This window comes from Fusarium fujikuroi, chromosome FFUJ_chr04, assembly GCF_900079805.1.
Source record: "Fusarium fujikuroi IMI 58289 draft genome, chromosome FFUJ_chr04".
Lineage (NCBI taxonomy): Eukaryota > Fungi > Ascomycota > Sordariomycetes > Hypocreales > Nectriaceae > Fusarium > Fusarium fujikuroi.
The window spans coordinates 1,621,204-1,634,176 of NC_036625.1; the positions used below are offsets into that span (position 1 = coordinate 1,621,204).

The 12,973-nt window shown below is 49.8% G+C and overlaps 6 protein-coding genes; 4 read left to right on the plus strand and 2 right to left on the minus strand.

Moving 5' to 3' along the window:
* Positions 1–176: 176 nt before the first annotated feature.
* FFUJ_13507 (uncharacterized protein) lies at positions 177–2,383 on the plus strand (the record flags this gene model as incomplete). XM_023576200.1 has 2 exons in its annotated part: positions 177–690; positions 741–2,383. The coding sequence occupies 2 exons, from the start codon at positions 177–179 to the stop codon at positions 2,381–2,383; spliced, it is 2,157 nt and encodes a 718-aa protein (XP_023429386.1).
* A 655-nt stretch (positions 2,384–3,038) lies between these two features.
* FFUJ_13508 (related to Type 1 phosphatases regulator ypi-1) lies at positions 3,039–3,566 on the plus strand (the record flags this gene model as incomplete). XM_023576201.1 has 2 exons in its annotated part: positions 3,039–3,237; positions 3,295–3,566. The coding sequence occupies 2 exons, from the start codon at positions 3,039–3,041 to the stop codon at positions 3,564–3,566; spliced, it is 471 nt and encodes a 156-aa protein (XP_023429387.1).
* Positions 3,567–3,832: 266 nt separating this feature from the next.
* FFUJ_13509 (related to a-agglutinin core protein AGA1) lies at positions 3,833–4,405 on the minus strand (the record flags this gene model as incomplete). Its single annotated transcript, XM_023576202.1, has 1 exon — positions 3,833–4,405. One exon carries the CDS (start codon positions 4,403–4,405, stop codon positions 3,833–3,835), a length of 573 nt encoding a protein of 190 aa, XP_023429388.1.
* A 416-nt stretch (positions 4,406–4,821) lies between these two features.
* On the plus strand, positions 4,822–5,889 carry FFUJ_13510 (probable transport vesicle fusion protein SEC17; the record flags this gene model as incomplete). XM_023576203.1 has 4 exons in its annotated part: positions 4,822–4,854; positions 4,926–5,049; positions 5,108–5,414; positions 5,472–5,889. 4 exons carry the CDS (start codon positions 4,822–4,824, stop codon positions 5,887–5,889), a joined length of 882 nt encoding a protein of 293 aa, XP_023429389.1.
* A 631-nt stretch (positions 5,890–6,520) lies between these two features.
* On the minus strand, positions 6,521–8,789 carry FFUJ_13511 (probable glucan 1,4-alpha-glucosidase; the record flags this gene model as incomplete). XM_023576204.1 has 6 exons in its annotated part: positions 6,521–7,626; positions 7,680–7,811; positions 7,867–7,940; positions 7,988–8,135; positions 8,195–8,416; positions 8,471–8,789. The coding sequence occupies 6 exons, from the start codon at positions 8,787–8,789 to the stop codon at positions 6,521–6,523; spliced, it is 2,001 nt and encodes a 666-aa protein (XP_023429390.1).
* A 1,884-nt stretch (positions 8,790–10,673) lies between these two features.
* FFUJ_13512 (related to DNA binding protein SART-1) lies at positions 10,674–12,668 on the plus strand (the record flags this gene model as incomplete). XM_023576205.1 has 2 exons in its annotated part: positions 10,674–11,487; positions 11,548–12,668. 2 exons carry the CDS (start codon positions 10,674–10,676, stop codon positions 12,666–12,668), a joined length of 1,935 nt encoding a protein of 644 aa, XP_023429391.1.
* Between the last annotated feature and the right edge of the window lie 305 nt (positions 12,669–12,973).

The window sequence follows — 12,973 nt, forward strand, 5'->3', positions numbered from 1 at the left end:
GCTGCGGGCCGAGCGTTGACCCGAACTGGCTGGTGGGGGTTCATAATGGATGCCACTTGGTGGAGGCTAACAAAGCTACGATTTCCTAGGAAATTTTTGGGATAGGTAATTTGTGTAAGTCCAACATTTTTAGTTGCGACAACCCGAATTCGTTTCTTCACCATAGAAACAACGCAATGCATCGCGCATTGTCAGCTCGATGGATAAACCGGGCTCTTAGTATCGGTGAAGCATCTGCTTCGTCGAGTGTTCCTTTATTCTTATGTCCGGCCGTTGGAGCTTCGAGTCGATTTCACAGAACATGGAAAGTGACGCCTTTACCAACTCCGATCTATACTCGACGACTTAATCATACCGAAACGACAGTCCAAGATGTACCAATCACGACAAGCGAAAGCTCATCTCTGGGCCTTGAGACTCCTAAGAGGCGCTTACCATTGAACTGCACAGGATGCGGTGCCTTTACGCAGACGAGCGATCCGCAAATGCTGGGCTATTTCGACCCCGAGAGCAAAAGAGTAAAGAAGTGGTTGAACCCAAAGGCTTTTGAGCATCAGCATACAGCGAGCCAAGAAGATGGAGTCGTCGATGAGGTTCTCAAATCCTTAGACCCTGACCAGCTGGAAGCTCTTGGCCTGGATCCCTCTCTCTTGGTAACTGGAGCTGAGAAGGGGGGGGATATCGCTCCGAGTACGCCTCCAACTCTCTTACTACAAACCATGCAGAAGCTAACGAGTTAGAAGAGCCACTGTCCCAAGATAAACAGCCTGTATGCGATCGATGCCACAATTTACAACATTATAGCACCTCGAGCGACACAGCAAAGGTTGCTATGTTCCATCCCACCGTTGAGTCCTTGCGCGAAACCATCGAGGAATCGCCGCACAAGTACAATCACATATATCATGTCATAGATGCTGCCGATTTCCCCATGTCGCTCATCCCTCGACTTAATGTTCTCCTCGGCGACATTCCCATCAGGACGCGCAATCGAAGATCACGAGCGGGCAAGTACCAGAATGATCGCAAGACAGAACTGAGTTTTATCATCACTCGCGGCGATCTTCTTGGTCCTACGAAAGAGATTGTGGACTCAATGATGCCCTACCTTCGTGAGGTACTACGAGATGCTCTCGGCCGACTTGGAGGTAGGGTTCGTCTTGGCAATGTCCGATGCGTAAGCGCAAAGCGTGCTTGGTGGTGCACGGAGGTTAGAGAAGATATCTGGCAGCGCGGCGGTGCCGGGTGGATGGTTGGAAAGGTCAACGTAGGCAAAAGTCAGCTTTTTGAGGCTGTCTATCCCAAAGGCAGAATGGGGCCAAGCAAGGAAGCCGGGAGGGCATCAGTATCAACATATCCTCGGGATAGCGTCAGTGCGGAATCGATATATGCCGAACAAGTTGGAGAGCGAGACGTCGATGTTGGGGAATTGCTTCCGCCCCCTCAGCCGGCTCAGAACTATCCTGATATGCCTCTGGTATCCTCACTCCCTGGCACAACAGCATCCCCAATTCGGGTGCCTTTTGGAAACGGAAAAGGCGAATTAATCGACCTTCCTGGCTTGGCACGAAGCGACCTTGACTTGTTTGTGAAGGAGGAGTGCCGTCAGTCGATGATTATGAAGAAGCGCATTGTGCCTGAACAGATTTCAATGACGCCTGGCAAGTCCCTCATACTAGGAGGAGGTCTCATTCGCATCACACCAAAGAACCCGGGCTTGGTTTTTCTGGCATACAACTTTACGCCTCTGGAGGAGCACCTCACTCAGACTGAGAAGGCCATCGCGTTCCAGGAGCAGACACGGGAATCCATCGGTGTACCAAGTATCATGCTTCCTGGAATTGGAGGCAAGATGAAGCATGCTGGAACATTTAAGCTGTCTCACGACGTCACCAGACAAAGAGCTGGCCCTCTTACACGGAAGAATGCGATTGGGTTAAACGTCGACAGGCTTCCTTTCCGAGTGTTGTCGACAGACATCCTCATCGAGGGTGTGGGCTATGTTGAGCTTGTTGCACAAGTCCGCGCACAGGATGTCGCTATGAAGGTATTTCCAGACCAACAACCCCGATTCGAGCAAAGGGCCAAGCCGAAGCAGCTCAACACGTCTGATCCTTTTGCAGCCATGAGGGCTCTGCGAATAGATGCAGGAACTTCGGTGGTAAAGAGGCGTAAGGAGCCTGAGCCTGCGATAGAAACTGGCTGGCCAGCAGTTGATGTCTTCAGTCCTGAGGGGCGATTCATTGGCTCTCGTCAACCGATCCAAGGATGGTTGCATAACAAGCCTCGTGTATTGCCAGAGCACAAGAGGAGTCGACCGCGAAGAAGTATGAAGGGTGCTAAGAAGAAAGACAAAGCCGAGAAGAGAGCTGCGATCAACTGAGCTCTATCTTGGGTGGATTCTGTACGATTTAAGGCTGTATGATGAATGAGTAGACGATGATGGTGGCATTACCATGTCAATTGTATATCACCCCAACTATAGATTATATCTCAGAACTGTGTATTATAGAACTGCAGGAGAACTATGAGACTTAGCAAAAAGAATTCATCCTGACTGATTTGCTTGACCGTTTAACATGTGTGGACGATCATCTTGTGTAGTTGTAGTGTCAAAGTTGTACTCTAGCATTGAAAAATAGCAGTATTCCTTTTACCAGGTCAGTTCTTTCATAACCATAGGATCGAAAAGAAGATTCCTTAAAAGGACGTGGATAGGTAGTTAAGTTGTTTTTAATACAGCATGGTAGAGATTTGTGAATGGGAGCTCGCATCCAATGATTGGCTAATAAATCCGGCAAGTCGTGACGTGAAAAGAGGTACGTATCTTATCTTTACAACTAAATGTTGATACTACTAGGTAAGGCAAATCATTTATTTGCCATACGATTCCATAAACAAGCGCGTGACAACATTATTAACAAGACAACACCACATCCTCCCGGAGAGATTACTTTCTCCCCGAAAAACCTGTCAAAGGAAACAAACAGTCGCTCGTGCTATAGCTACATCGAATATCACATCACCTCGAGACTGTCATGTCGCAACGGCAACAGCAACGAAGCGCACCAGCGCCCTCACAAACACAAACCGAAACCCCGGCGCAAACACCAGAAACAAGAGAACAAGCGCCTCAGATCCTGAGACTTCGAGGCGCTCATGCGTCCAATGGGCGATCCGTACAGTGGGCAGAAGACGTAGTTGACAATGAAGGTCTTGGACGCAAGAGCTCAAAAGGTGGGCAACATGATCTTATACGAGCATACGCCCACATACTGACACATATTTCAATAGTGTGTTGTATCTACCATAAGCCGAAAGCCGTCGACGAGTCCAGCGACGAGTCTTCGTCCGACTCAGACTCAGATTCAGACTCGGGCTCTGACCGCGATGGAGCACAACCAGCGGGCGGGAAGCGCCAAAGCTGTGGGCATGAACACGGGCACAGTCATGGACGTGGGCGGAGAAATGGAAAGGGAAAGGAGAAGAGGGCGCCGAGTCCGAATGCGTACGAGAAGGTCCCCAAGCCAAAGCCCAAGGATGGACCGTCGGAAAACAAGTCATAGAACAACGAGGACGCCGGACCGTCGAAGGAAAAGGGCAATGCGAAATGAGCGTTAATTATGATGATATGACCACAGAGACTGGTGAGTTAGGGCATATGTATGTGAAGATTATTAGTGGCATAGCGATATGTGGGCAAGGTTCAAGCGAACATGATGGCAGAATCGTATGGTTTAGAATCTTCCATTTGGGAATTTAATTTATAAAAGGGTATCTCATTGGGGGGGCACTTATACAAGGTAGCTGTCTTGCGAATCGTGTATCGCAATCACTCAGCACCCTCCACATCATTCTTCCCGCTCTCGACCACGAAATATCTTCCAGCTGTTTTGCCAGCCGTCTTAAGGGCATCCCACTTCTCTGCCTCAGACTCAATCGTCTCTCTAACCCTCCTCGCCCTTTGATAATGCCCTATACGAACCTCCTTATCCAGAGCTTCTTGCAATTCAGCAAGTCCAATGGTCACCTCTTGTCGGGCCTCTGTGGTCTCATCACGGATCGCCCGTAAGGGTTCAACCCCGGTTGTGTCCACACGCTGCACGGCGCGGACGAACTGCAATTGGCTCTGGAGGGTGTTGATCATGGCAACTTCGTCTTCGGGTGTAGTTGGCAACGGTAGGGCTGAGAGGCGGAGGAGGTGGTGTAATTGGGAGGGCGTGATCTTTTCTGCAGGGGCTGAACTTGGCGAGGATGGTAGAAGGCTTCTAACGGACCAGGTGGGTTTCTCGAGGATCGAGGCGGCGGTAGACGAGTTTGTTGTTATAAACCGAGTTGTCAAAAGTCTTGTAGAATGTGTGATGCTGCGCTGAAGGGCGATACGGCAGGATGTGCAGATCGTCATGATGCGTAGCTGGCCTGCTCTGTCGATATGGATATAATATCTGTTGACTCTCGGTCAAGGTTTTCTCTCTGCGTACCTAAGGCGATCTGTCAATAGAGTCTTGTGATGGATATATATCCAAGATAACTTTGATCCGTCTTAACCTAGATCTTCAATGTGACAACGGGGGCCCACTAAAAAGACCCCAGCTACCTCCTACCTACCTAGGTAGCCCACTGGGGGTGTCTCTCTGTGGCTCAAGCAACCGTCGTCATAGCTCAGCCGCCGTCCGCGCCGCAAGTCGAGGTACTCGCCATCTTTACTTACATACAACTTAAAGCCAACTCGTGATAACCTAGAACGTGGTGTTTTTCTCTTTCTCTTTCTGTTTCTCCTCCCAACTCTTCCTTGATACCCCTTTCACGAATATCACAATCATGGCTCAAGACCCAAGAGCTCTTCTCCAAAAGGTTTCGTGACCCCTCCCCAGCTTTGTATTGGCTGTTGCTTTGCAGTTGTGCTGACACTCCGCAACTTTCAGGCTCAGAAGCAGCTTCAGAGTGCCGGCGGCGGCTTCAGCTTCTTTGGTGGACGAGAGGAGAAGTATCAAGAGGCCGCTGATCTCTTCACTCAAGCCGCCAATGCCTTCAAGATGCAGCAACAGAGTACGCCTTTACCGCTTTGTTTCGTTGTGAAACCGAGGCTGACGCTTCCGACATCTAGTGCTCGAAGCCGGAAAGGCTTTTGAACAGGCCGCCCAAGTTCAAACCGACAAGCTGAAGGAACCCGATGACGCTGCCAACACCCTAGTGGATGCCTTCAAGGCCTACCGCAAAGACGACCCCCAGGCTGCTGCGCGATGCCTGAACGTCGCTGTCGATCGATACTGCGCCAAGGGTAATTTCCGCCGCGCAGCTTCCCACAAGGAAAATCTCGGCGAGCTGTACGAGCTGGAACTCGGCGATGCCAAGAGCGCTATCGAGTGCTACGAACTCGCTGCTACCTGGTATGAGGGCGATAATGCGGCAGCGTAAGTTGGATATCACAACCGCATCGGCGTTTTACATCTACTTATGGATATTGACAGTCTTGCCAACAAGCTATGGCTGAAGGTGGCCGACGTGGCTGCTATCGAGGGCGACTACTACAAGGCCATCGAGAAATACGAGAGAGTGGCTGAGCAATCAATCAACAACAACCTCATGAAGTACAGCGTCAAGGACTACTTGCTCAAGGCAGGTATCTGCCATCTGGCCAGTGGCGATCTGGTCGCTGCTCAGCGCGCCCTGGAGAAGTATCGCGATATGGATCCCTCATTTGGTGCACAGCGTGAGCATCAGCTTTTGACTGACCTCTGCGAGGCCATCGAGGCCAAGAGCCAGGAGCAGTTTACCGACAGGCTGTATCAGTTCGACCAGATCAGCAAGTTGGATAAGTGGAAGACGACGATCTTGGTGCGAGTGAAAAACCAGATTGAGGAGGAAGAGGATGAAGAGTTTGCGTAGAGGAGCTATCAATGGAATGAAAGAAATTGGCACATGAGTGACTACAGGAGGTATTGGGATATATCACAACCAGAAAATTCCAGAAAGTGCTCGGGATTTTGCTATTGATATCATGGTCGAAGAGATGGGTAGTGACTTGAGATGCACTCGTGTCTCCTCATGAGTGGTGGAGTCACAGTTGCTAATGTTAGGCTTAGAGTTAACATGACTGTTGTGAATATCAAAGCAAGCTCGTCATAGACTGAGTTGGTATCTCAGTGAATCATTAATGAAGTGAGCATTCACAGCATGACACTCCACAGTCGTACATACAAAGTCATGCGCCAATCTGCTTCAGCCAGAGATGTTCGAGGAATTCTTGCTTGAGATCACATTGGATGTTCAAATCAATGATCGATACTCGGGCCAGGAGAAGCATGGTAAAATAAACCACGGAACTCAATAAACATATGTAGCAGCACATGTGTTATTATCAGACTTGCTACCTCCAAACACGTATCCTTCGTTTTCGTCATCAAACTCATTGCATTTCACTCCCAGCCCTGTCAAAGTAACAATCTAAGTCGGATTCCAACTCTGCCTATCAATGTATCGAAATAACCCTCAAGGCATATAGAACAAAGGCATCATCTTAAGACTGCCACTTGTCAGACTGTGTAGCCTTTGTGGCGCATGTCTTGGGAACAGTGTAGGTACGGTTGGGGTCCTTCTCCCAGGTGATAGAGCCGTCCTTCTTGATGTTAATGTACTTATACTGGATAGACTGTCCTGCAGTTAGGGAAATGGTGGTCTTCCACACAGGGTTCGAGGAGGTATAGTCCGAGGCGCTCAAGGCAACAGCCTTTGATGTGTCCCAGTTACCGAGAGCAGCGATGTTGCCAACGATCTTGATGGTATCACCAAAGTTGGTGGTGACAAACTCTTCGAAAGTGACAGCTACAGAGGTTGCAGTAGGGCAACTGGTGCTAGTGGACGAGCTGGAAGTGGAAGTGGAAGTCTGGGTGCCAGTTGGAGTGGGCACGCCACCCTTGGGTGTTTGCGATGCCGGGAACGAAGTTGCAGTGGCCGATGAGTATGAGCCAGCAACAGTATTGGTACCGCATTGGTTGGGAACAGCAGCCACGCTGCCAGCCCAAGAAGGAGGAATAACACCAGCTCGACGATCAGCAGCTGAGAGGAAAGCGGCATATGACCAAGTCAAGTCTGTGGCAGAAAGAGGATGGCCGTCATTCTTGTCAAACTGCTCTGCCAGGTGGCCATCTGTGCCGACATACTTTGCAACGATAGCAACATACCCATCAGCATACTTGGAGACGGCGTCAGTGATGCTTTTGAAGGTGGCAGAGTCGCTGGCGTAGGTTCCGGTAGAGATGGAAGAGACGAGGTCCTTGAAGAACGAAAGGGAGACGTCCGACACGGTGATAGATCCCTGCTGCTTCCAGACATAAATGGCATCGTAGAGTTGCTCTGCCGCCGCAAGCGTAGCGAGGTACCAGGGGTTGCCATTGTAGTAGACATCTTCGACGTATCGTCCAACGGCGACAGCTGAGCCTTGAGAGATACCCTTGTTGATGTTCCATGAGCGGAAAGAGTCAGTAACCGCCTTGTGGTTGGCGAGGGCCTTGTCGCTGCATGGCTGGAAGGTGGCGGGATCGCAGTTCAGAGCAGGGTCGAAATTGTGGATGGACGACAGAATACTGTTGGCGTCCTTGCCAGTGCGGCCATCGTTGACATTGACTATAGGGGTCAGTGGTTATGATCACTGAGAGTCCAGCTAGTCTATTACTTACTGTTAGAGTCGACGTATTTGCCGGAGGAGATCCAGTAAGTCTGCAAGAAGCAGAGAGCCTGGGGAGCGATGTTGGAGTAGTTGTCTCCTGACTTGCCGAGCTTCTTGGCCAGAGCGGCACCTTCAATGAGAGCTTCAGAATGCGAGTGAGTACATCGTCTTACTGGTAAATCATCTAGCAAACTAACCTCGATACTGGGAACCAGTTGTAAAGAACGAACTGCCCTTGACCTCTTCCCACAAGTCAAATCCGGTTTGGTTCCTATGACGGTCAGAACTGGCTCCAGTTAAGGCTGCTGCATCACTGACCAATATTGAGCCACGTAGTTGAGATCGTTGCGAACAACAGGCCATACGATGTCGTTAGCTGTGGAGGTGTACCCGTTGGCAATCAGCCAGTTGGCATAGGTGATCATAGCAGTCGCACGCAGAGCTGGACCATCTCGCTGAGGTCGACCTTGACAACCTTTAGTCAACTGTTCTCATGTAGGGGCGCCAAGAAACATGAATACTCACCCCAGCCGCCAGTGAAGGCACTCATGTCGACGTTGAACTTGGCCTCTCCTAGACCTGAGCCATCCGAAAGCGATCCAGAAGGGTTGGAAACGCCCTGGAGCTTGGCTTGGGAGGCGATATACTCTTGGATCTTCCTCTGCAAGCCAGCATCATACTGGTTGATGAACCTATCGACGACGTACTTAAAGACTAGAGCAGCATCTCGAGTCCAGGTGTAAAAGTCTAGCGTATGTTAGGAAGCGTCTCTTGCTCAGGTTGGCTATGTCATCGACTTACAGTCAGGATCCTGTGTGTCTGGAGAGGCAATGACAATACCAGTGGCTACATTCTTGGAGTTGCAGCCATCGGAGCCGATATTGCAGAGGAGTTGCTCAATGGCAACTGAGCTCTCAGACTTGATAAAGGAGTCAACCGAAGACTGTCTCTCTTGTACGAGACTCCTCTCATCGAAGGCTGGTCGGCCCAAGACGCTCTGGAGAGCGAATGAGCCGAGAAGAAAGGCAGAAGACACAAAGTACATGATGGGCTGTATCAGAGAGGCTGTAGAGTTGATCGAGACTGATGAGACTGGATCACCAACATCTACCAGGTCCATCGTGAAGGTTTTATAGAGAGCCGGCATCCCGACTGTTACAGAAATTCCGTAATAGAAGAACTGAGCTTGTCAAGGGTCTAGTTGTTAGATTCCGAATATGGAAGTGCGGAAGCAAGCTGTAGAGTTAGTGAACAACGGACGCAGGCCTTTGGGGGATAGTGCGGTGTGGTTCAAAGGCCCGAATAATTAGAATGAGGCCGAGTTGATTACAATTAGTCTGCTGCAGTTCCTGGGAGGTGGTGTTGTTTTGCATTTGACATCACCTCGGCTTGTTATGCTTTGTTGAGGTCATACTCATTTGAACATGCTCACCAGCTCACGATGGCTTCAGATGCCTCTTGGAGGATAATGATGATTTGGAGTTTCATTGTCAACTTGACTTCTGAGAATAGCTATGCACCCAAGTATTCACATGCACCAGCTGATTTGAGCTCCTGTGACTTTTACCCCAAATTAATAATGTATGATTTCACTGACAAAAAGTCTCCAACTCATAGTGTGGGGTAGTAGCTTGGACAACCTCCATGGCATGACTCCGGAGTAGCTCACAATAGGTAGGAGGACAATCGTCCCCCCTGTAATACATACATATAGCATAACATCCATGGCCACTCATAGACAGTCTTCACATGCGAGCCGAGCTGTAGGCTCTCGCTTCATTCCCCCCCCTTCCCCAGACTCTCTCGTGATGCTCAAATTCTCAACCCCCAGACTAGACAGGTCACCCCGGATGGAGGCGTCGGTAGTGGACGGATGATTAGTGAGTACCGAGTAGTAGCCTGGAACAAAGCGCCGAGTGCAACGCAACCTTCATGTCTATGTATGCATTTGTGCAGGCTGCACATACAGTACATGTTATCCTCGGTTATGGACTGTTGTGACATGATATCTCACTTCGATTCAACTTCATTTACGGAAACACGCCTACCCTGCGGCTGCGTTATTGGTCCACAAACGTCGCATCAGACCTGACAACAGGACACTCCGCCGTCATTATGCGATCTAGTCGAATCTTGGTACCATGCTCCGAAGACGGGCCGCAGATCGTGAAATGATGCTTGTTACTTTGTCATGAGGTGGACTTGATCCCCAGATTCAGGATCAAAGCCGAAGCCATCAGGAAGAGGCTCTAGCTGTCAACGGCAAGATACTGGGGGATCAGCAACGACCAAAGCCAAGCGTTGGATCGCTTTTGTTGCTCGGCAACCTGACGTTAGCCCACCTAAGTTAGGGTCCGCTTAAAAAATAAAAGTTTGACGGCCTGTCTCAGGTATATCGCTACATATATATATATATATATGGAATTATACGGACATCACGAATTGCGCAGATTCTTCTAGTCAAATGGTATGTAGGTAGGCCATGGTTTTCCCCAACCTCACCGACCGACGGTCTCGGAAAAGGGGGGTGGAATATAGCGTCTCGTTATGCAACAGCCCCGACACTCAAGCCATCTTTCGACAGCGAATGAAGCGGCTGAAGCAACAGTTATTCTTGGACCTGTCGATAGGATGATTGACACCATAACAAGTTGATGGCTCCTTATAAGTTATCGAGCTGCAAAGCAATCGACCCTGACTCCGAAGAGCAGGGGATCACTAGGCACAGATCCGTGTTTGCTTGAAGAAAGAGAAAAGAAAATTTTGGTTGCGGCTCGGAGACTTAAATACACAAAATTGTTACTGTCTGCTTACATAATCCGGTCTAACTGCGGAATTACCCAGCCACGTCCTGTTCCACCAGCCACGATTCAAAGTGATTATTCGTGCTTGTCAACCTCAGGCCTATCTTTCTGCCTACCTAGGTACCCAGAAATAGTCGTTTTATCATCTAACATAGTCCCATCACATACATCGACGTTGCCATCGCGATACGACTGCCAAGATGGACGCCGCAACGATTGAAGAGACGAACAGAATTCGCATCTCCCTGGGAATGAAGCCTCTGCCTGTCCCAGGAGCAGATAATACCAGTCAAAACCAGTCAATGTACGCGGATGGCGATGCACCCAGCACACTGGAGAGCCGCCAAGCTCAGGCCTACGACAACTACAACAAGATGATCGAAGCGGAAAAGGCAAAGAAGAAGCGCGAGGAGAAAGCCGCAGCTGTCCGAAAAGCCCGGGAGCTGGCGCAACGAAATGCAGTTCTGGAAGGCAAAGGCTTCGGAGAAGCCGAGGAGGGTGGCGATCTTAGCGCCAAAGACTGGCTCATTGGACAAAAGAAGCGACAGAAGAAGATCGCCAAAGTCAGGAAATTGGAGGAGGAGCTGGCCGCAGCCGAGGCTGAAGCTGCTGCTGCGGTCCAGTATACTTCCAAGGATCTCGCTGGTATCAAAGTTGGACATGACACGGCGGCTTTCCTCGATGGCGACGACCAGATTCTCACCCTCAAAGATACAACCATTGATGAGAACGAGGAAGAAGGCGATGAGCTGGAGAATCTGAACATGCGCGAGGCCGAAAAGCTTGCCGAGAGACTTGACAACAAGAAGAAGAAACCAGGCTACAACCCCCTAGATGACGACGAGGACGGCGAGCGTGGTATACTATCACACTACGATGAAGAGATTGAGGGCAAGAAATCCAAGAAGTTCACCCTCGACACAAGTGGCGTCATTGCAGAGCTCTCAGATATTCTTGAGAAACCGGCTGACAAGACAAAGAATGGCCAGAACGTGAGCTTGGACGACGTTATCGGTAAGCTCTGCTTGCATACCCAAAGAAAAGAACACCACACTAATATAACAACTTTTATAGGTGATGCCCCTATTTCTTCAGACTATATAGACCCCTCACAGATCAAAGTCAAGAAGCCTAAAAAGAAGAAGGGCAATAAAGGAACCAGACAAAAGCCCAAGGATGATGATGATCTCTTTTCCATTGAAACAACACCCACAGATGACTTGATGGACATCGACTCAAACGACATGACGAAGAAAAAGAGAAAGGCAGTTGATGATACTTTTGTGGATGACGACGACCTTCAAGCAACACTCGCGATCCAAAGAAAGAATGCCTTGAAGAAGCGAAAGAGGACCCGACCCGAAGACATCGCCCGGCTGCTCAAGGAGGATGATAATGAGCCAGAACCAGCAGAGCAACAAGAGGGTGGCCTTGTTCTCGATGAAGTCTCAGAGTTTGTTGCAGGCCTAAGTAAACCAGGTGAAAACGAAGAACGCAAGCCTAGAAGACCAAAGACTGTATCAAAGTCCCCAGAACCCGATGACGACCACCCCATGGGCGACGATGCAGAAGTAGTTGAAGAGAAGCCCCAATCATCAGCTGTCGAGGAGTTGGATGAGGCAGGCGTCGAAGAAGAGAAGGCCGTTGGTGCAGGTATGGGCGCGGCTCTCGCGCTACTAAGAGAGCGTGGTCTCGTGGAAGATACACGTGGAGATGCGGAATACACCAGCTTGCGAAACCGAGAAGACTTCCTCGCAAAGAAACGTCTTTTAGAAGAAGAGCTGGACGAGCAGGCACGCGCGCAGCGAGAGCGTGACCGTACAAGTGGCAAGCTGGATAGGATGTCAGTTCGTGAGCGTGAGGAGTGGGCACGTCAACAAAACACCTGGCGAGATCAGCAGCAGTCTCGGCGCATGGCTGAGCTGTTCTCAGCAGGATACAAACCCAACGTCGACATCAAGTACACCGATGACCACGGCCGTTCTCTCGACCACAAGGAGGCGTTCAAGTACATGAGCCACAAGTTCCATGGCAAGGGAAGCGGCAAGGGCAAGACAGAGAAGCGGCTTAAGAAGATCGAGGACGAGAAGCGACGCGAAGCACAGAGCATGTTTGACGCTAGTTCTGCCGGTATGAGTCTGGCAGCTCAACAGCAGCTCAAGAAGCGACGGGAAGCTGGTGTACGACTTGCATAATTCACTTGACTTTTTATCAACAGAATGGAGTTGGGGGCTACGAATAGTAATACCGGCAATGGACAATTCAGATCAACGAAAAGGTGCTTTTACCCTTTGCTCATGTGCTTATTTGAGATTTCATTTCTGGCTGACACCATGCGAAAATTTAGATCCAAGGTATGTTTCGTGTTCAACTAACTCTGACCTAGGCTCCTGTTTTCCTCCCTAATTGCTTTCCACGGCAGCCTCTTTTTTGACAGCCCCTTTATTCTTTCAGTCTCCGGGAAAATGCAAGTTCAAAGTATGAGCTTCAAGTGAAACAA